This window comes from Lissotriton helveticus, chromosome 9 (genome assembly GCF_964261635.1).
Source record: "Lissotriton helveticus chromosome 9, aLisHel1.1, whole genome shotgun sequence".
Classification (NCBI taxonomy): domain Eukaryota; kingdom Metazoa; phylum Chordata; class Amphibia; order Caudata; family Salamandridae; genus Lissotriton; species Lissotriton helveticus.
In genome coordinates this window covers 344,483,479-344,504,010 of record NC_136070.1, presented here as the reverse complement: position 1 = coordinate 344,504,010, position 20,532 = coordinate 344,483,479, and the positions used below count along the sequence as shown (strand labels likewise).

Here is a 20,532-nt window from a genome sequence, read left to right as displayed (position 1 = left end):
CGGTTCTTTTACCTTTTAAATGTATATGGTGGGCATCTGCATAGCCTATGTCCTTCTGCTGCAACTGCCCTTTCCAACGCTGTATGTAGTTATAGTGCGCGTTTGCACAGTGATGAAGGTAAGGTGCGGGCCTTGAGGTGACGGATTGCACCACTCTGCAAATGCGCCCTGTGGCGCGTTCTAAATTGGGGGATTAAGTCCCCTTGAATACTGGGGGGCCTTGGGGGCCAACTAGCCCACCAGGAACCTCCACTATGCGCCAGGGGGCTGCGTTGCAGAGAGGTGGAAAAAGGGGCGTGGCCTCATTACACCTCTCGGCAACGCAGCCCGCTGGTGCATACTGGAGGTTCCTGGTGGGCTACTTAGCCCCCAGGGATCCCCAGTATTCAAGTGGACTTAATCCCCCAACTTAGAACGCGCCACGAGGCGCGTTTCCACAGTGGTGAAGGGAGGGGGCCGGGTTTGAGGTGATGTGTCTGCAAACACACCCCGTTTTAAGTTGGGGAATTAATTCCTCTTCAATCCAGAGGTCCCCTAGGGGCCAACTAGCCCACCAGGTACCTCCAGTAAGTGCCACGGAGCCGCGTTGCAGAGTGTTGTAAAAAGGGGGGAGGCCTCTGAACACCTTTCTGCAACGCAGCTCCCCGGCGCATACTGGAGGTAGCTGGTGGGCTAGTTGGCCCCTAGGGGACCTCTGGATTGAAGAGGAATTAATTCCCCAACTTAAAACGCGCCACAGGGCGTGTTTGCACACATGTCACCTCAGGCCCCACCCCCTTCCTTCACTATTGAGCAAAATATTCCTCTAAAATCAGCCAAACTACGAATTCCGATGTACTCACCTGTTATCAGGAGAGACCTCAGTGCTGCATCTTTCAGCCCACTACTGATCTTGAAAAGTAATTCTAACCATACTTACAGTAACTTGAATTTCCTTCCATAGGCTAACATTGACTGGTTTCACTTGGAAATTCTTCTAAGTGTGGAGTTTTGGAACTTTAAAAAATTCCTCTAAAATCAGCTGAACTACGAATTCCGATTTACTCACCTTACCAGGAGAGACCTCAGTGCTGCATCTTTCAGCCCAGTACTGATCCTGAAAAGTAATTTTAACCGTACTTACCAGTAATTTGAATTTCCTTCCATAGGATATCATTGCCTGCTATATAAAATGTATATAAATTAAAAAAATATAAAATTAAACAAAACAAATATTACAATTTCAATATTTAAAAAAATTCAATTTATATAAAAAATATGTAATGTAATTTAAAAAATAAAATATCTAAAAATAAATACTGAAAAAACCATGTCATTTGAGATTTCATCAGTGATGTCATGAGTTATGTCACTGACCATGTCATGAGTGATGTAATATGTGACGTCATCAGCAGTGCATTGCGGGCGCGCGAGTTATAGTTAGTTGAACTAACTATAACGGGGGGATTTCAATGTTTTTGTATAAGTGAACTGTCCAGCTAACTATAACGTGTGAAACCTATGGTTTTTTCAGTGAATTTCTACAGTTTTTTAAGTGCTAATTACTAACTGTAATGTGGCTGAAACCTATGTTTTTTTCAGTGACTATATATATATATATATATATATATATATATATATATATATATATATATATATATATATATATATCCAACAAGATACTTCACTTCAGTCCATAGGTGAAGAACGAGCCACTCCGATCCAGTAAGTTTAGTTTTCAGTTTTAAACGGGCAAAACAAACAATGCGTTTCGAGCAATCCTGCTCTTGGTCACATGACCACTCTTCCGATCCCGGAAGTTTATATATATAACTAGCGCCCCTCAGTACACAGTCTTTGGACGCATTCACCACACCACTATACTACAATAACTATAACTTGCCACTGCACCATGCACTATGTTCTGTTGCATTATATAATTTCAGATGTTGTTATTAATCCAATCATTTTCACATGCTCTCACTTCTGTAATATGCAAGGGTATATGTAGTGCATGGAGAAGGGGTGAGTTCAGTAGAGTGGCATAAAGTGGAGTGTGTAAATGAAAGGAAACAGTTAAAATGTGTGAGAAAACGTCAGTTTTATATCTGCAAAACATATATTAGAATATGTAAATGTTAATTATCTGGTTGTATATGTAAATAGTGTACATGAAGCTCACAACTGGGTATGTGATTGGTTCATGGCTGTGTTTACCAAAGGGAAAAATCATCCATATATTTTTATCGCAAATTTCCATTATTGTGCGGTTAGCATTTTGCTGACTTAAGGCTTAGCGTGTTACATATAATCAAGTACTGTGTTTTATTTTTATTAACAACCTATTACCACTTTATTTTGGTGGTATTAAATGTGTAGATATTATCGACCTATGGGTTTTTTATATTTTCTTGCTTAATAGGTTTGTACCCTTTTGCCCAATCTCTGCGAAATGTAGCAAACCTGTTACCCCCGTTTCATTGTGCAAGAAGTAAAAGTGTTGCGGGGTTTGGTCAAGGGGGTCCAAAGAAAAAAAGAGGAGGTTCCAAAACGTACTAAATTGCAATGTATTTCACATACACTTGAAGTGTAGTTCCTATATTCTAAATAGGCTCTGTGCATTGGAATAATATACACTGTAGAGTTGACATAGGACTGAGGTCAATATGTCTCTATCGAGTATACTAAACCTAATTGTGTGTGCCAGCTAACTCAGAGGTCACTAGAAACAATCTCGAGTAAACAAGAAGGGATTAGTCACTGACAACTGCATAAACATGACAACTTTGTTTCCCCTAGAACCGGAACAATATCTTCAGAGTCGTGGAAACAATAGATAATTATTTCACTCAGTCAATTGTGCATGCTTCGTTTCTACAGAGTTTGCACAGAAATATAGAGACGGGCGTTTCAATAAAAAGGGGTTTATTGAACAGTCTTCTTTCTCATGCAAGAGAGGTAAGCGGCTACAATCGTTAGACAGAATGCGAAGTATAATGCGTACAGCGTAAACAGTAATATTAAATAATACTGTAATAGCATTGTCTGTTGCTATGACATATATAAAAATTACATGCATAAATAACACAGGCTAAAATACTCAACTGGTGCTTCTAAAATAAGCCTACCCCAGTGTACCTAACCTAGGTCTAGTACGAGGGAAGAAGTAGGTGTTGTCTTTAGCATAGGTTTAGTTTTGCCAAGAATTGCCAAAGATTTCTCTAGGTTCTAATCAGCTCCATACCTTTAGAATGAGAGAGGTTGGTATCTCTTTCTCGGGACTCGATTTCCCAACACCCCGCAAGGGGAGTCAGAAACACTGGAGCTGGATTCTGGGCAGGAGGATGACAGCTTCTGGTCAGTGCGTCAGCTTGAGAGTTGGCTTCCTTCGGCACTTGCTGTAGCGAGCTGCGTCGTGCAAGTAGGTAGTTGAACTGCACCGAACCACACCGTGCTTTGCCATAGCAAGTGACGGTATATTTATACCTTGAAGGTGTTTAGGAATGCCAGTATTTACGTAATAGTCGGGCATATGAACGTCATGAAGGAACCCCTACGGAATAGATGTTCATGCATAATAAATGAGTTCTTGGAGAAATCAATATCCAAGCAAGGGGAAGTCCCTAACGGCTTAAGAGTCTGGTTTTCCAAGAAATCGTTGTGAAGTAGATGAACGGATGGAAGTAGCCATGCCTGTATTTGGGTAGCATGGATTATGCCTAAATAAGGACTGGATTTCTATGTCTATATAAGGACAATGCGAATTGTACCTATATAAGGGCATGAATCGGAAAATTCATTCGGAATCTAAAATTGAACACAACACACTTTTACATTTTCCTTTTCGCGAAAACTGTCAGCCGCATTTTGTTACAATGTGGTAGGTTTACATATTACAGGGCCCACGTGTTTACTTTGTGTAGCTTAGGTAGGTAGTGCAACTAATTTATACGTATTTAAGGTATTTAAAGTTAATGATATCTGTTGCGTTATTTTAGCGAAATATGGGGGTATTTTGCAATAGTATCGTAGTACATAGTGATTACAAGTCATTAACTGATTGTCTAATCATTGGCTTTAGAGAAGCTCTTGATTGCTGAAAGTAGAGCAAGTATCTGTTCCCTGCCCGGTGTGAAGCGAGCAGGAAAACAGACATATTGCGTTGAGATCCAGGGAGCTGCATATACAGCAGCTCCCTGGGTCTCAAAGCAATGCCTGCTCCCGCAGGAGTTGGGGAGCCGGCAGGGACCATGGGCCATCAGGCTCCCCCCATCGTCCCCAACATTTTAAATGTGGGTATCCTGGGTGGTACCATGCCACCCACACTACAGGCTAGACCCTGGAGATGGGGTCCCCAGGGCCGAAATCGTAGGGAGAAGGGGGATGCACAACCCCCCATGTTTTTTTTAAACTTAACAAATAAAAAAATTAGTCAGGCCTTGAGGACTTAGGTACCCCGGCCGAAAATGGCCCAGGAGGGCGGCTGCTCAGCCTGCCTCCCTTTAATTAAATATTTTTTTAAAGGTATACGTGTTAATGGTGTTCAGGGAATTGCAGTTCCTAAATCTCCATCATATCAAAAACAGCAGTGCAATGTGATTAAAAAGAATTTATCACAACATAGTACAGAGTGCAGGTTCTAATGTGACAGACTAACAATTACAAGCTATTAATTTGATGATGACACCACCTGCAAAACTAAAATTAAAAACTAAAATTAAATCATAGTATTCTAATTACTTTCAAACACTGTTCATACTGACGCTAGAGCGAAAAGTCAATAGAGGGAATTGATTTATAATGGAACAATCAACTATGTCCATTTTGGCAACCTGATTTCCAACACATGATTATGATCACAATTCACTTTTATGACAATAGAGAACTCTGTTTGAATAGCCAGGTCTTCAACGCTTTCCTGAACTCTGTCAGCTTGGTGCAGTTACGGATAGATAAGGGCAGTGAGTTCCAGGCTTTTGGAGCGAGGTATGCGAAGCAGGATCCGCCAAGTCGTTTTTTCTTAAATGACGGCACCGTGAGGAGGGGCAAGTGGGCAGAGCGAAGATCGCAGGTCGGTTCATGTTTGTTTATAAGTTGGTTGATGAACCTGGGGCTTTTTCCGTGGAGAGACTTGAAAATTATGCAGCCTGTCTTGAAGGTGACCCGATGGGTAATGGGGAGCCAATGGAGGGAGGCCAACAAAGGTTTGGCTGACTTCCTGCGATTGCTCTTGAATATTAGTCTGGCCGCTTGATTTTGAACAATCTGCAGGCGTTTGGCGATGGTGAGGGGGAGGCCCAGGTAGATGGAGTTGGAGAAATCTAATCGCGAGAGGACCAGTGCGAGTACTACCTGGATGAGAGCAGAATGGGTTAGCAGGTGGGCGATTTTTTTAATCTTTCTTAGCTGAAAGAAGCAGGAAGAGATCACTGTACCGGCCTTGGTTTTCAGTGAGAGGTCGGCGCTAAGGGTAATCCCAAGGCTTTTAGCTGACTGGGAGGGGGATGGGGGAGTGCCCATTGAGGATGGCCAGAAGTGGGGACCCCAACTGAGTGCGCTGTTGCTAGGGAGTACCAACTCAGTCTTTCCTGGGTTCAACTTAAGATGGTTCTGATCCATCCAGCTCTGAATGTGCAGCATGGTCTTTTGAAATTCCTCGACGGAGTCCGGGGAGTTGAGAGGGAATACCAGCTGCAGATCGTCTGCGTAGTTGTAAATAATGACTTTTCTATTTTTCAGAGAGTGCAGTAGGGGTTTAAGATATAAGTTAAAGAGGAGGGGAGACAGTGAGAAGCCCTGTGGGACACCGCAAGTGGTTGGGAGTGTGGGGGCTGTGAAGTTCTCCAATTTTACAGCCTGGGATCTGTCCGTCAAGAAGGACTTGATCCAAGCGAGAGCCGCGCCGCTGAGGCCGGCTTGTTCGACACGGTGTAATAGAATAGTATGGTCCACCGTGTCGAACGCGGCCGATAGGTCAAGGAGTACGAGGGCTTGGTGGATTCCATTGTCGGCGTTGGTCCTTAGGGTGTTCTGCACGGCGAGGATCACCGCTTCGGTGGAGTGTGCCTGGCGGAATCCCGCTTGGTTGGATTCCAGATAATCTGATGTTTCGATGAAATTAGATAAGCAGCTGGTTACATAGGCTTCCAGCAGCTTTGCGCCATAAGGGAGAAGGGAAATGGGGCGGTAGTTAGAGAGGTTAGATGGATCGGCACCTGGTTTCTTGATTAGAGGGACCAGGGTGGCATTTTTAAAGGAATCGGGTACTATTCCTCGTGAGAGAGAGGTGTTTAAAATAGGGAGTATGCCCTGAGGGAGTACGGCATAGACTTCTTTCAGTATATGCGGGGGGCAAGGATCATTAGGTGAGCCCGATTTTACTCGGTTCATCAGTTCCAGTAATTTGGGTGGGTCAATGGGAGGGATATCCTGAAGGGTATTAGGATTCCTACTGATATCCAAGTAGTCTGCCACAGCATGATTGGTTTGAATGCTATTTTTTATGGTGTCAATCTTCTCCTTGAAGAAGTCGTTGAGTCGATTGCACATCATTTGTGATGCAGGTTGAGAGGGAGATGTTCTGGAGTCATTGCATAGATCGTTTACGACTCTGAAGATTTCCCGTGATTTATTTTTGGCGTTGGAGATTTTGTCCGAGAAAAAAGTTGCTTTGGCAGATAAGATAGAATTCTTATAGTTTTTGCGGGCTGTCTTGTATGATGCTCTGTCTATGGCATGGTAGCCATGTCTCCACTTCCTCTCTAGCTGGCGGAGTTCTAGTTTCTCTCCCTCCAGTGGGTTAATCGTTTTTGTGTGTCATAATTTCTATTATAGGTGTTAAAATGATACCGTCATTGTAGATATGTGTAATGCCCCAGGACATTCTATCATACAAGTTCCTTTAACCATCATCCTATTCATAATAGGTACATTTAAAGTTCTGCCTGCTGGTTCAAACCCCCTGGGGTCATCGACCCCAAGTTACAAATGTACTAGGATTCACGTTTTTGTAGTGCTAGTTCTCTGTTGCCAAGTCTTTAATTTTTGTCTGCTGGATCAATTCCTTTGAACTGAAACTTGGTCCAGTAATTGTCATGTGTGGTTTCAAAATATCTTGTGATTATGATCTTTGTTTTCGATGGCCCATGCATGTTCCATAAATCTCTTTTTCAATTGTCACATAGTACTCCCAACTTTTTCTAGCTTGAAAGGGTATGTAAGAAGATATACTACAAATCTGCTTCTGCAGGTTATTATTTTATTTATTGTTCATACCTTGCCATCTTTGTGTTCAAATACCTTTGTTTGTTCAGCAATCCAGCAGAGTCTTAAATTATTACATTCGTTAAACCCTTTTTGTTCTTTCCACCTGCTATCACTCTCTTGTTTTTATTTAGCGGCTCTGCACCAGTTTGTCTTGAACACTCTTGCCCCTCCAGTAGATTATGTTTTGTTCTTTGCTAACCATTGTTTCAGATTTGCCAATTCTTTTGTATTATTTCAGGATGTGCCAATTGCTTTTCATTATTTTCTTGATCTTTGAGGCCTCCTCCAAATAACTCATTATCCTTCCCAATTCACTTTCACTCGGTTGTGTTTTCAGTTCTTTTTTGGTTATCAACTATTCTGATCAATTGTGTGTTGAGGCTCGAGCTAGATTCTTCTTGACAATCTGGTGGGAGTACCCCTTTGTTTGAACCTTTCAGTCGTACCTTCCATCCATCTCATTAGTTCTTTTTATATAGAACAATTTCTCATAATGCTTAAAAATTCTCCATATAGAAAGATGTTTTTTAAAGTTTCCTGATGAAAACCAGTAGCATGTAAAACATTTGTGGATGTTGATTTACAAAGTAACGTGGTCTGGATCTTGCCATTCGCAATGAAAATCCAAATATCTAGAAATGTTACTTTTTTGAGTCAATCAAGCACAAAATTGGAGCTGCATAACCACTTAAACCTTTTGATTCTAATGGCATAACCACCATCACCCCTAATGCCAGCAATCAAGGCTTAGGTGCTGTATTGATGCAAGGAAGAAGCAATAGTTGCTAGGAAATAGTGGCATTTGCTTTAAGAGCTTTGTGAGTGGATGAACCAACATATTCTACAATAGATAAATGAAGGCCTTGCCTTATTGTGGGGTGCTTAGTATTTCAAGAATTTTGTTTGGGGAAATCAATTTATCCTTAGGACTGATCACAAACCATTAGTAGATTTGTTTAGTACTACTGGGGAGGGAGGGCTACTCCTTGATTGCCAAATGGCAGAATAGACTTCAGGAATTTCATAACAGCCTTGAGTATGTTGCAGCGGTGAAGAAAATTTGCTGCAAAATGTCTGTCTTCACACTCCCCTTGAATTAAATAGATGCTCAACAAGAAGCAACGATGATCTAGAGATGGTGTGTCCAACTAGCTCTGTTGATTCAGTGACGAAAGGAACTTTATCTGAGGAAGAATGGAAAAGAGCACTAGAAGGTAACTGTGAGGTGCAAGACGGCATGAATTTGTTAGCTCATACTTGGCCTGAATCTATGGCATTACAGGATAACAATATTGGAACACTAACAGAATATCGGAAACAAAAATATTGTGGGGACAGAATATTGTGTGAAAAATGTTGATGGCCAAAATTTCAAGAACGTGAGTGCACATAGGTAAATATAAGTTTACTTTTCTTAACTCCACATCTACATACATTGAAGTTATATATATCAGCAAGGTAAATATATGTGAAGTAATATGTAGTTAAACTTTGCTTACCTGTCAAAAATTACTGTCACAATATTTTTGTGCTCGATATTCTTGACACAATATTTTGTCCCATGATATTTCGGTTTCCGATATTCTGTTTAAAACCCGTTGACAGCGGCGCGAATTCCGCGGCGGTGCGAGTGTTTTAATCAGAGTGGGCAGGGTTAAGATCACCCCCGGCTGTCCGTCGCACACGTCCACCGTCACGTGGGATGGCCAGGGGTCGTCCTAAGCACGGAACGGGTTAAACACCCCCAATTTTTACCTTCAAGCTCAAGAATGCTTAGAGCCGTTGGCTGCGAAACATGTCTAGCTGAAAGTTACACTCATGAGATGGGGCTGGATGATAGCAATGAAGAGATACTTTTGTAACCACCCTCGACTTAACTAAATATAACGAACAAAAGAACTGGAAGACTTCTGAAAAAGGGAGACAACGGAGGTGAACAGTTATTATTTATTAGTAGGATACTGTGTGATAGAAAATACTTACACAAGAAATATGAAACAAAACTGCTCCGCTTTGACGTTCTTTGATTGTAAATAAATCGTCGGGGAATTCATTAATTGCTGTAAAGATAAAAAAATATTTTCAGAGTTTAGAGTGCAACTATGGAAACATCTGCAACTTAAAAGCCTCAGTTTATTGGCATTACAATTTATTTACTTTGAAGGATGAAAGACAAAGCAGGTATTCCTCAGGTTACTCACTGTCTGTAGATATATTATGTATTTATTTATTTATTTGGTAGTCTTGGATAGTGTGAACAAAGCTAACCATGCTTCAAAACACTTTACATACGAAGGCCAACACAATACCAGTGATTCCAGAAAACGAAAGCAAGTCAAATGTAGGCTAAATTGCAAATGAAATATAACAAGCAAAAAGCAAACATGAATAGTCAAAGAAACTACAATGCAAAACATAAAGGAGACTAATATATTGTATGCCAATCTGGCACTAATAAAATGGAAAAACATAAGAGAATATTAAAACATAAGCAAAGGTGGAGGCATTTGAAGTATCATATCCCTAAATGAAAAGGTATGTCACGACTGTGGCCAGTAGTAAGGACCAAGGTGTTTGAATCAGAATACTCATTTTTGCATACCATAAGACGTGAATTGGTCCAAAGAGAGGAGAATAAGATAGTTTGAAATCCTGGGCCCACAGACTGATAAGACCAGAATGCACTGTTTTTAAGAATGTACTGGGTTACACATTCTGTAACCCTATCTCTGTATCAGGTATAACTTTGTATGTCCTGATGATGATCCTAATATTTCACTAAGGATCGAAACGCTGTTGACTATGATGCCTAGAATTAATTGTTATAATTGTTAATTCCTGTACACATGAGAATTGGTACCAACGTTTTGTGACTGCGAACATTGTGTTTTATTTTGTCACACTCATATTCCTGAGTTTGTATGTCTTATGTGACATTCCTGTGTTCGCTTACCAACATCATTGTTTTTTATTTGTAGCAAATAAATATTTATGACTGTTCCATTTGCATAGTATACATAGGCCTCATTGAATTTCTACGTACATTTAATTGTTTGCAGTCTTTCCATAAGGGACCCCTGTTCCTTCATAAATGCATACACCCCTGGTCCCTTATTACCCATGAGTTTCCCTTGTTTTGCAGAAACATACTAAGTGCAATCACGGGATTGCAAGGGCTTGTTCAGATCGTACTAGTATTAGTGGGTTCTTCCCTTGTCCTTTCCTTAAATATCCCCCATCTCCATTTTCTCTTCCCACCTTGTCCTCCACCTTTGTTGCCCCACCAACCATGAGACTTCTATTCACGTCCAGAGGAGAATGTCATATGATATGCCTCTTTGTTCAGATGATTATAGCAAAAGATTTCTGGAAGGTTCTTCACTTTTCTCTCATACAACTAACACCAACTAACCAGCAAGCTCTTGCCAAGTTGATCAATTAAAGAAATGTAAAAAGAAATATGTCAGACTTCATATGATGATACATATGCTCAGAGAAAACCTAAGGTAAGACACCTTCCCAGTAGGCCTCCAAGTCAGGAGCATCCCAGAGATCTTTACTGATGACAAGAAATATTACATGGTTTCCGTTTTTTTGGGACCACATGTTCAAGGCACTGGATGGTGCTCGACATCGATCCCTCCATTGAACATGCTAAAAAAAGTTGCAGTGGAGATCAAAAATCTCGAGAAACAGATCAGAATTAAGTGTGATTACAGATGCTAAAATCCTCTTGGAAAACATTGAAAAAACATTTGCAGAATTCAATAGACTAGAACAGGATCAGAAGACAAATAAGGTAAAAAGGGACAATCGCAATTATAAGATTGAAAAGACATACCTTTACCTTACCGACGAGTTCTATATGAACAGAACATATACAAACCCTAATTTTGGATGCCCTTGGGGCAGGTTTAACAGATAATACACTACTGTGACCTTCCCCAAAACATCGGGTGAATCTTCTGGTAATTCAGATCCAGGTGAAGATCCCAGCACCTCCACTAACACTCCCAATCTGACTTTTTTAATGAGAGACCAGAGACGGCCCTCCAGAAGAGGGAGAGGGCACGACAATGGTGGTTCAGAACCCCGGGAGATCTCCAAAACACAGCAGAAATATTATTAGTGGGGTCATTAACAATTCCCATGACTGATACTACCCTTTCTGATACCACCACAACCATGAACAATCTCCAAAAAGTCCCTGTTTTTAATCTCTCAACACACGTAAGCTCTCAACACAGCTGGTTCACTGAATTCCCCCAGGCCTCCAAGCAGACCTGCCGAAAGCTATAGAAGAACTCGCTCCATGAACGAACACCGGACAGCTACGCAGCCCGCAAGAATGCCACCCGCAGACACCATCACCTCATCAGATCCGCCAAAAGGGCCTCCTTCAAAGACCGCCTAGACAACAACGCAAGCAACAGCAAAGAGCTCTTCAACATTGTAAAGGAACTCTCCAACCCCCAGCTCCAACACCAACGACATCCCACCTTCGCCAGACCTGTGTGACTTGCTTGCCACCTTCTTCCACTGCAAGATTGCAGACATCCACGACAGCTTCAAAGCCACAAACGCCCCGACTACCACGGAGACACCTGCACCCACGGCCACCACCCGCACCAACCACCTGCTCTCCTGGACCAACCTCAACGACACCATCAAGATCATGAACACCATCCACTCCGGATCTCCGTCAGACCCTTGCCCACTCCACATCTTCAACAAAGCCAGACCCGCCATCGCACCCCATCTCCGAAAAGGCATCAAGATCTCCTTCGAGACAGCAACCTTCCTGGAGAGCTGGAAGCACGCCGAGATCAACGCCTTACTCAAGAAACCCAGGGCAGACCCCAAGGACCTCAAGAACTTCCAGCCCATCTCCCTGCTCCCATTCCCGGCAAAGGTCATCGAGAAGACCGTCAACAAACAACTGACCCGCTACCTTCAAGGAGAACAACATCCTGGACCCTTCCCAGTCCGGGTTCCGCAGCAACCACAGCACCAAAACTAGCCTAATCGCCGCCACCGACGACATCAGAACCCTGCTAGACAACGGAAAAACAGTGGCCCTCATCCTCCTGGACCTGTCAGCTGCCTTCGACACAGTCTGCCACCGCACACTATGAACACGCCTCCACGATGCCAGATCCAAGAGAAGGCCCTGGACTGGACCACCTCCTTCCTCTCGGGCAGAACACAGAGTGTCCGCCTCCCCCCTTCCGCTCCGAAGCCACCGAGATCATCTGCAGCATACCCCAGGGCTCATCCCTCAGCCCAACGCTGTTCAATATCTACATGGCACCGCTCGACCATGTCGCCCGACAACATGACCTCAACATCATCTCCTACGCCAACTGATCCTCTCCCTCACCAAGGACCCCCACACCGCTAAAACCAACCTCCACGAAGGAATGAAGGCTGTTGCCGAATGGATGAGGAACAGCCGCCTGAAGCTGAACTCAGACAAGACAGAAGTCTTCATCCTTGGATCCACCCCTTCGGCCTGGGATGACTCCTGGTGGCCGACCCCACTGGGAACAGCTCCAACACCCACTGACCATGCACGCAACCTAGGGATAATCCTCAATTCCACCCTCTCCCTGACTAAGCAGGTCAACGCCGTCTCTTCCTCCTGCTTCAACACCCTCCGCATGCTCTGCAAGATCTACAAGTGGATCCCCACGGAAACAAGAAGAACAGTCACCCAGGCCCTCGTCAGCAGCAGGCTGGACTACGGAAACGCACTCTACGCAGGAGCCTCGGCCAAACTCCTGAAAAGGCTTCAACGCATCCAGAACGCCTCTGCATGCCTGATCCTGGACATGCCTCACCGCAGCCACATCACACCCCACCTGAGAGACCTGCACAGGCTCCCCGTCAGCAAGAGGATAACCTTCAAGCTCCTCACCCACGCACACAAGGCACTCCACAACACCAGACCAGCGTACCTCAATGGATGACTCAGCTTCTACACCCCCACCCGCCAGCTACGCTCCGCCGACCTCACCCTCGCCACTGTCAGTATAATGGCACCACATCAGTAATTCAATAACACACCCATGAATATGAGTTGTTTACCCTATATTGGTGGAGTGTAATGCACCTTCTTTGTGATGCTCAACAAAGCCAGAGGTACGAAAAAAATGGAAACAGTTAGATCACTGCCACCCATTAACACCTGGTCACTGCATCCTTCTACCCAACTACTAGGACCATGAAGGTGTTCTAAGATGCAAACGTGGAGGCAGTTCTCCGGCGGAGACGAATGGGAAGTGTTCTGTGTTCTTTGTTGTGCTTTAGGAAGCAGTGCTTAATTTGAGCTGGTGGTTTCTGGAGCTCAGCACCGGCACACTTTATGAGCACCAGTTAAGGACACATTCATTTATGTTAGGCACGGGTAGATTACGTGATTAGTCCAGACTCACAAGATGTTGAGCAGACGCCGAGACTAGAACCTGGTTCACCAGCTCCAAAGTCCGCAGCTCTGGCCCTTACGCCACATCCTCTCCCCACTTTCATGGTTAGTAGTTGGTTCTGTTTTAGGCGATGTTAACAGGAGAAATGGGCTGGTGCAAGCAGCCTCCTGACGAGAACACCTACACTTATTTCTTTACATCACTGCCAGTAAATAATCTACACATCTACATCCCGTGCACCATGACTCCCCTGTCATAGATAAGTCCAAAACTCCATTTCACGTTGCTGCGTATGTATTAACCCATATCCTCCCACCATACGAAATTTTAAAAACTCCTGAATGTAAGCAGGTGTAATTTGGAAAAGTGAACAGAGCCACTGGAACGCTATTTACAGTGGCAACATCTTGTTGTGTGGGGGTTTCTTTGTTAAATAAAGTGATCGACCTTGCACTCTGAAGCAGCCGTGCACTCCCATATAGACCCCAGCCAAAACACAGAAACATTAGGTTCTATTCATACTCTGCACAAGTAAGTATTCATTCTTTAGTTGTCGGGTCCTGAATCCCCTAAAAAAGCAGATCAAAATGAACGAGGCACATAAGATTGTCTCCTATCTATAACTAAAACATTACTTAACCAACTGGTGCTAATTAATGTATTAATTGCCCTCGGAATTGAAAACATAGGCTTGAAATTCAAATGGGAAGTCCAGTCAAGCAATAGTTTTAACTTGTGCCTGTGACTCCCCAACCTTACTTGAATTCATTGGTGAAAGGCGTCCAGTAGAGAAAGCTCTGCTCATTGACCTGCTGAACAAGACCTTCTATAGAAAAGAAGAAACACGAGTACTGTCTGCCCTCCCCTGCGCCGCCAACAATTACTAGCACAATAGATTCTAGAATCTGCCTTTGTTTGATGATGTCTGCTTAGGTTTGAGACCGATTGTCACATCATTAATTGGGCGGCCTTGTTAATCCTATCCATGCTGATGACGGAACCGCTCCGTCATCAGCCGCGGTGGCGCTGTGCTGATGACGGAGCGGTTCAGTCATGGCCCGGCCGCCACGCCTGCGCGGCGCGGATTCCGCGCCTGCGCTGGGCGTTCCATTGAGCGGGCGGGGCCATGACGGAACCGCTCCGTCATGAGCACAGCTCAACCGCGGCTGGTGATGGAGTGGTTCCGTCACCAGCATGCGCCCGCCGCGCGGCCCCCCCGCCCCCTTAGCGCTGCGGCGGAATTGCCGCCGCAGCGATGTGGTTAATGTAATTTGCTGATGGGTTGACTCTGCTGAATGAATTCCCAGAACAGCAGAGCGTTCCATGAGATGGGGAGTGGGTGGGCTAAAGGATCGATTTGGTTGGTCAGTTGTGCCAATAGCGGAGTAGTGCACGGTGAAGGTGGGCGCGACGTGTTAATGGAAGTCTAGGCTGAGCTGAATGTGGGCTAGACCACCTCTGGGTTTTGCATGAAGCTCTTAACTATATGGAATAAAGTCTACATTCACTGCTTAGATAGCTCTGCCTTTACTTCATTCACAACAACTCACTCTCGTATTGTAAGGACTGTAATGAAAGAGGGCAGGAACAGGTGCAATGGGGGATTTGTCCAGCTTAAAGGCAAGATGCAGTAGACAGAGGTGGGCTGGCCATGCTCACAAAGGCCTTGACGAATTGATAGCAGACCAGGGTGAGTAGAAAGGGCTTGAAAGGCCTAATGCTAGACTGAGGAAGAGAAAGAGTGGCATAAGCTAATAAAAGGCTAGGTCAAAAGTGCCCTAGGCAGCCTAATTGCACACTATGCTGGGTTAGAGGCAGGCTGAACAGACTAATGTTGGCAAATTCAATGCAGTGATACATCATACAGGAAATCCCACCTTACATAACGTAGTGGTAAGATCGAATCACAACCTTTAAAATTCATATATTGCTTCTCTAGAAGTGAGCAAACACAAAGAACAGAGGGGAGTCAAGAAAGGGTTTCAACTGCAGATGTGGAAATGAAATGTCACAGCTTTTTGGAACAACGGTCTTATCTTGCCATTTTGAAAAATATTTCTCCAACAGGTTCCCTTCTGATCAAGAACATTGACTCACCAAAATGCCAGGGGTAGCGGAAGTGACATCATATGCCTTTTGACCCCGATGACATCACAGGAAGTAACATCATAACTTCTGACCCTGGTGGCATTCTGTCAAGCATAGGTTTTGCACTGCAAGTACACCCTTCTAGTACAAAAACTGCGCTTTAATACTTTTCGCACTTTGCATATGTGCTGTACAGTGAACCTCACATGCAAAGCTGAAGAAACGTGAAGAGTGGTTCCATGGAAATGCCCATCTATCACCCAAGGTAGGCCCCCTTGAGGCAATGCAGTGGAGACAGCTACTTTGTTCAACTTTAGGCAACATTCCACTGTAAATCATGATGTGCATTGGAAATTGAATCCCACAGCAATGCCGGTTTGTGTTACATAAGTAATGCAAACCCAGAGCAATTTGTTAGTAAATCTGGACTCATGTTTCAGTTGAAATGAAGGTGCTCCCAGCACACCATGTGATTTCAGGGGGGCATTATCTGCCTCAGTGGAATTGTATTACCACTCTTGCCAGCCCAATTTTAGATGCCCATGCAGGCACCACAGCTTGTACAATAGTTATGAGGCATTTTTTACACATATGTACCCATTTCATTGTTACCTTTAGCTGCTACAAAGTCCAGCCCTTCCTTTCAATTCAAACTTCATGTTTGCTCAATATTTTAGAGATTCAAGGGCACCATTAATTTTAAAATTTGTAATTTTAAAATTTGTAATGGAACGAAAAATGTATATTTAATGATATTTTTTTCTTATAAAGTCTTAGTGCCAGCCGGTAACAGATGAAAAATTAAACATTTGCAATTTTACATTTGCCTTTTTTATTCTCAAGCATTCCATGCATTTCTCTGCTACATACACAGTGGTGCTGCCTGTGCCTGCAAACAGTGGCTTGTGATGTGACCTCGGTCAATTCAGTCATCACAGAGTGCATGGCAGGCTCAACACAGTTCCTTTCCACAGAAAGAGGTGTTTCAATACAGTGCACCCTTTTCTCTAATACTTTACACAACTGTTAGCAAATACCTAGGACAGATCTGTGCAGAAAGGATCCTTTTCAAGGAAAAAGTGAGCAAACGTAGAATAAAACATAAACACAAATGGAATATAACATTCAGCATTCAACACTATAGAGCAGCAAACCAGAAAAATCTGTTTATGTCCTGAATATAGGGGTCGCAAGCGACCTGCCACGAGTTACAAGCTGGTCTAGGGGTCGCAGATGCGACATAAGGTGCCCCTAAATGATGTCTATATTTTAATATGTCTGATGACTTCTAATTTGAAGGGCCATGCCATGCTATGTGTCATAGAAGGGTGCTGTTTTGGAAAAGGGATCAATGGTCATAAATATGTGAATGTTTGCCTCCTAGCTGTGTCTGGCCAACATTTGAATTATGCCAGTGACATTCCTGCATTTTTTTACGTGACATTTTTTACATTTCCTAGAGTTGTGACTGGCACTATTTTGTGTAATTGTTAGCTTTGGAAAACTGGCTCATGTAAAAAAATCTTGCAGAGAGAAAATGTCTGCTCAAACCAGTGTCCTAACACTGTCACTTGAGTTTTTTTTATAGGAGGTGCTTGTTTACGTAACAATACACATTTTGCACTGACACGTATTTTTTTTATTGGATTTTCATGAAATGTAATGAATTTATTGTGCTATTTTGTACCTCCTTATTCTTGGCATGATAGTCCTCGTGCTCTTCTTTCTTTCTGTTCATCTGTGTGGTAGTAATCCACAAACCTTCCCAGTTCCCACACAGATTACTGTGAGCAAAAGCATGGGAAGAAGTCCTGAAATGCAACAATGCTTACTGGAATGAAATTTCAGTTTAGAACCTGGGTGGTGCTGAAATATGTGCAATAACCTGTAATTATAGCTTGGGTTGTACCTTATTTTTTGCGGTCTCGATACAAACAGCTCCACCTGTCTGTCAGGAGGCAGCATTACACAACATACTCCACAGAGCCATCCTTGCTCAAGATTGGATGTCTTTCGTATAATCTCACTTGCATTTCTCCTATTTGTTGCTTTCCTCTCTGTCTTTGTTTAAATCGCTCACAGGACCTTGCTGGTTTCGCCCCCATGGGTTCATATTGTTCCTACACCGAATGGAGCATACATTGCAGAAGGACCACGGTTAAACATCAGTTCACAGTTTTTAGTGCCATCTAGTGGCCAATAGAAGAACTGTCGCAGACGTGTGAAAGATACTGGGTACCTATAAACAAGCATTGTCTTGTATGTAAAGATAACCGCGACTGATTGGCATTGCCAATTCTTGTTAGTACTTTGGATTAATATTTAAATTAATTATTAGGCATTCGTCCACTGCACTGTGGTATTTTTCCTGAGATTAACACCGTAAACCCAGTGAGTGTGTGTATGTTAAAAAAAGTTTCCTGACCTATAAGCAATTGTGTCAGCACCCAAATATATATTCTGCAAGTGCATGGGTCCAAGAGCTTCAAATTAAACTGACCATACGTTTATTAAATTCATTAAAATATTTAGAATTTACTGTGCTTCCACATGGCCAGCCAAATGTTGTACTATGTCCCCTTGACAGATTCACGCAACATGCTGTTTTTCTATTTTAGAAAGTGTATTAAGTGCTGCACAGCCCTCGCCACGGTTACCAGGAATCAATGCAGTTTATATTAATCGCAATTCAGCCTTAAACGTAGAAGTAAAATAAGCTCATATTATTTAGTCTATTAGTCCATTAGCACCCACCACCATTCGGAACTTCCTCTTCAAACAGCAGTATTTCAGCTCATAACTTACCAACTTTTTTTATAAAGTACATGTTTTCAAAGATTTTCCTCTTAGTTTTCACTGTTACTCAACTCCATTAGTCCACCTCAGAAGGATAAAACGATTGGAAATGTGTTGTGTGATATTGATTTTATAGTGAGTAAATGATCAGGGAGACATATAGAAAAGCTCTGATGAATGAATCATTTCCAAGTACATTCTGGAAGGAACAGGTGGGTGCACTGCAAGGAGATGTGCTTTATGAAAGCGATATAGTCGGTCTTACGGTCGGAATCAGATGGGAATATGGTTTTATGGTCCGGGTAGCTGGAAGTATGGGCCAGTATCTGGCATAGCTGGGAGTGCTGTTCCGTAGTTTGTACTGCAGGCAATGAGGTTTCATAGTCCACGTAGCTCGGAGTATATTCCCACAACTAGGGCTCGAGTCGGGGTACCACGCGGGTAGACGGCGTCACCTCCACTTATTTTACCGGGAGCGCGGTAACTAAATACTTCAATGGAGTGCAACTCACCTTTCGTGACGTCACTTCCTGTTGTGACATCAGCGTCCGCCCACTTCTTTTTTTAGGACTTGTGCCCTGTCCACAACTAGTGTAGGACTCCGTGCAGTTCCACCCCGCAGGCGCAGAGTCTGCTGTTCCAGAGCTCCACTATCTCTAAGTGGAGTTACATGGCATGGGGGCTGGGAGTGCTGTTACAGAACTTCAGTATCGCTGGGGGCAATGTCATAGCATGTGGGGCTGGGAGGTATTTCCCATATCTAGGAGCTAGGGTAACTCCCAGTGCTGTTCGATGACCAAGGTGGCCGGAACTGCTATTACAGAGCTCCATTATCTCTGAGTGCAGTTCCATGGCATGGGGACTGGGATTGTATTTCCATAGCCAGGAGCTAGGGTAGCTCCCAGTGCTGTTCCACATGACCTAGGAGACTGGGACTGCTGCTGTTCCAGAGCTCCTATATCTCTGCGTGCAATCCCATAGCATTGGGTGTCGCAGGGGGTTGGGAGCAGTGGCGTAGCATGGGTTGGGCCACAGGGTCAGGCACCCTGGAGGCAAAATTCTTAAAGGGGTGAAAAAGCATTCTTAGAAGTGCACAATTGTAAGGGAATAGTGGAAGGAAACTTGCCTTGGCCTGGGCACTGGCGAACCAACCCATGCTGCTGGTTGGGGGTGCTTTTTCACAGCTAGGAGGTAGGGTAGCCCTCAGTGTGGCCCCATGGCCCAGGTAGCTGGAAGTGCGGCTCCATACCTCCGATACCTTTAAGTGGGGTTCCATGGCATGAGTGGTTGGGAACACAAATCCTTAGTTTGAGCAGAACCCAGTACAGTTCTATGACCATGAAAGCCAGAGTTGAAGTTTCATTGCATCAATGGCAGAGAATAGAATTCCATAGCCCTGTTAGCTGGTTCGAAGCACCTCCTGTCTCTTGAGCAGTAGGAATATTCTAGTCATGTCTATCTCTCCTGTGCCCAACCGCATTCTTTACTCAAGAATAGACATTTATCCATTGCCCTCTAAATAAACAACACCACTAGCCCATAAAATCTTCCTTTTTCACCACACCAGAGGAGAGCCGGGCACTCTCTGCAAGCCTGGTCCTTTTAAAGGCGCTTGAAGTTAAGCCTGGCAGTATGTGAGCAGCTGGCACATATGCAAATTAATTAATTAATTTTCATGTGCGAATAAAAAAATGTGAAAGGACTCTCAGGTAACATATGTCAAAGAATGGAATGCAACTAGCTTGTGCCACACAAGCGGAGCGAAAACTGGCATAACAGAGTTACTGAAAAAATGTCAGTGACTAATTTCAGAAGTTTGTTTCACACATTTTTAGTGCACTGGATTCAAGCACTGACATCAAGGAATGACATTCGCGATTTGCTGCCAAAAACACACACATTTATTTGATGTTTATCATAGGGCGTGCAAACTGAAAAGGTGCCGCTTGCTTTGGTGTCTTATTTTCTCTGCTATCGT

At 43.5% G+C, this 20,532-nt stretch overlaps 1 protein-coding gene across 1 annotated transcript in view; it reads right to left on the bottom strand.

Annotated features, from left to right (window-relative positions):
- Window positions 1-20,532, bottom strand: part of SLC24A4 (solute carrier family 24 member 4) — a 578,300-nt gene that overhangs the window by 254,951 nt on the left and 302,817 nt on the right. Inside the window, exon 3 of the mRNA XM_078662057.1 lies at window positions 9,229-9,305. Within this exon, the coding sequence (XP_078518183.1) occupies window positions 9,229-9,305 (77 nt within the window). The remainder of the gene's footprint in view (window positions 1-9,228; window positions 9,306-20,532) is intronic.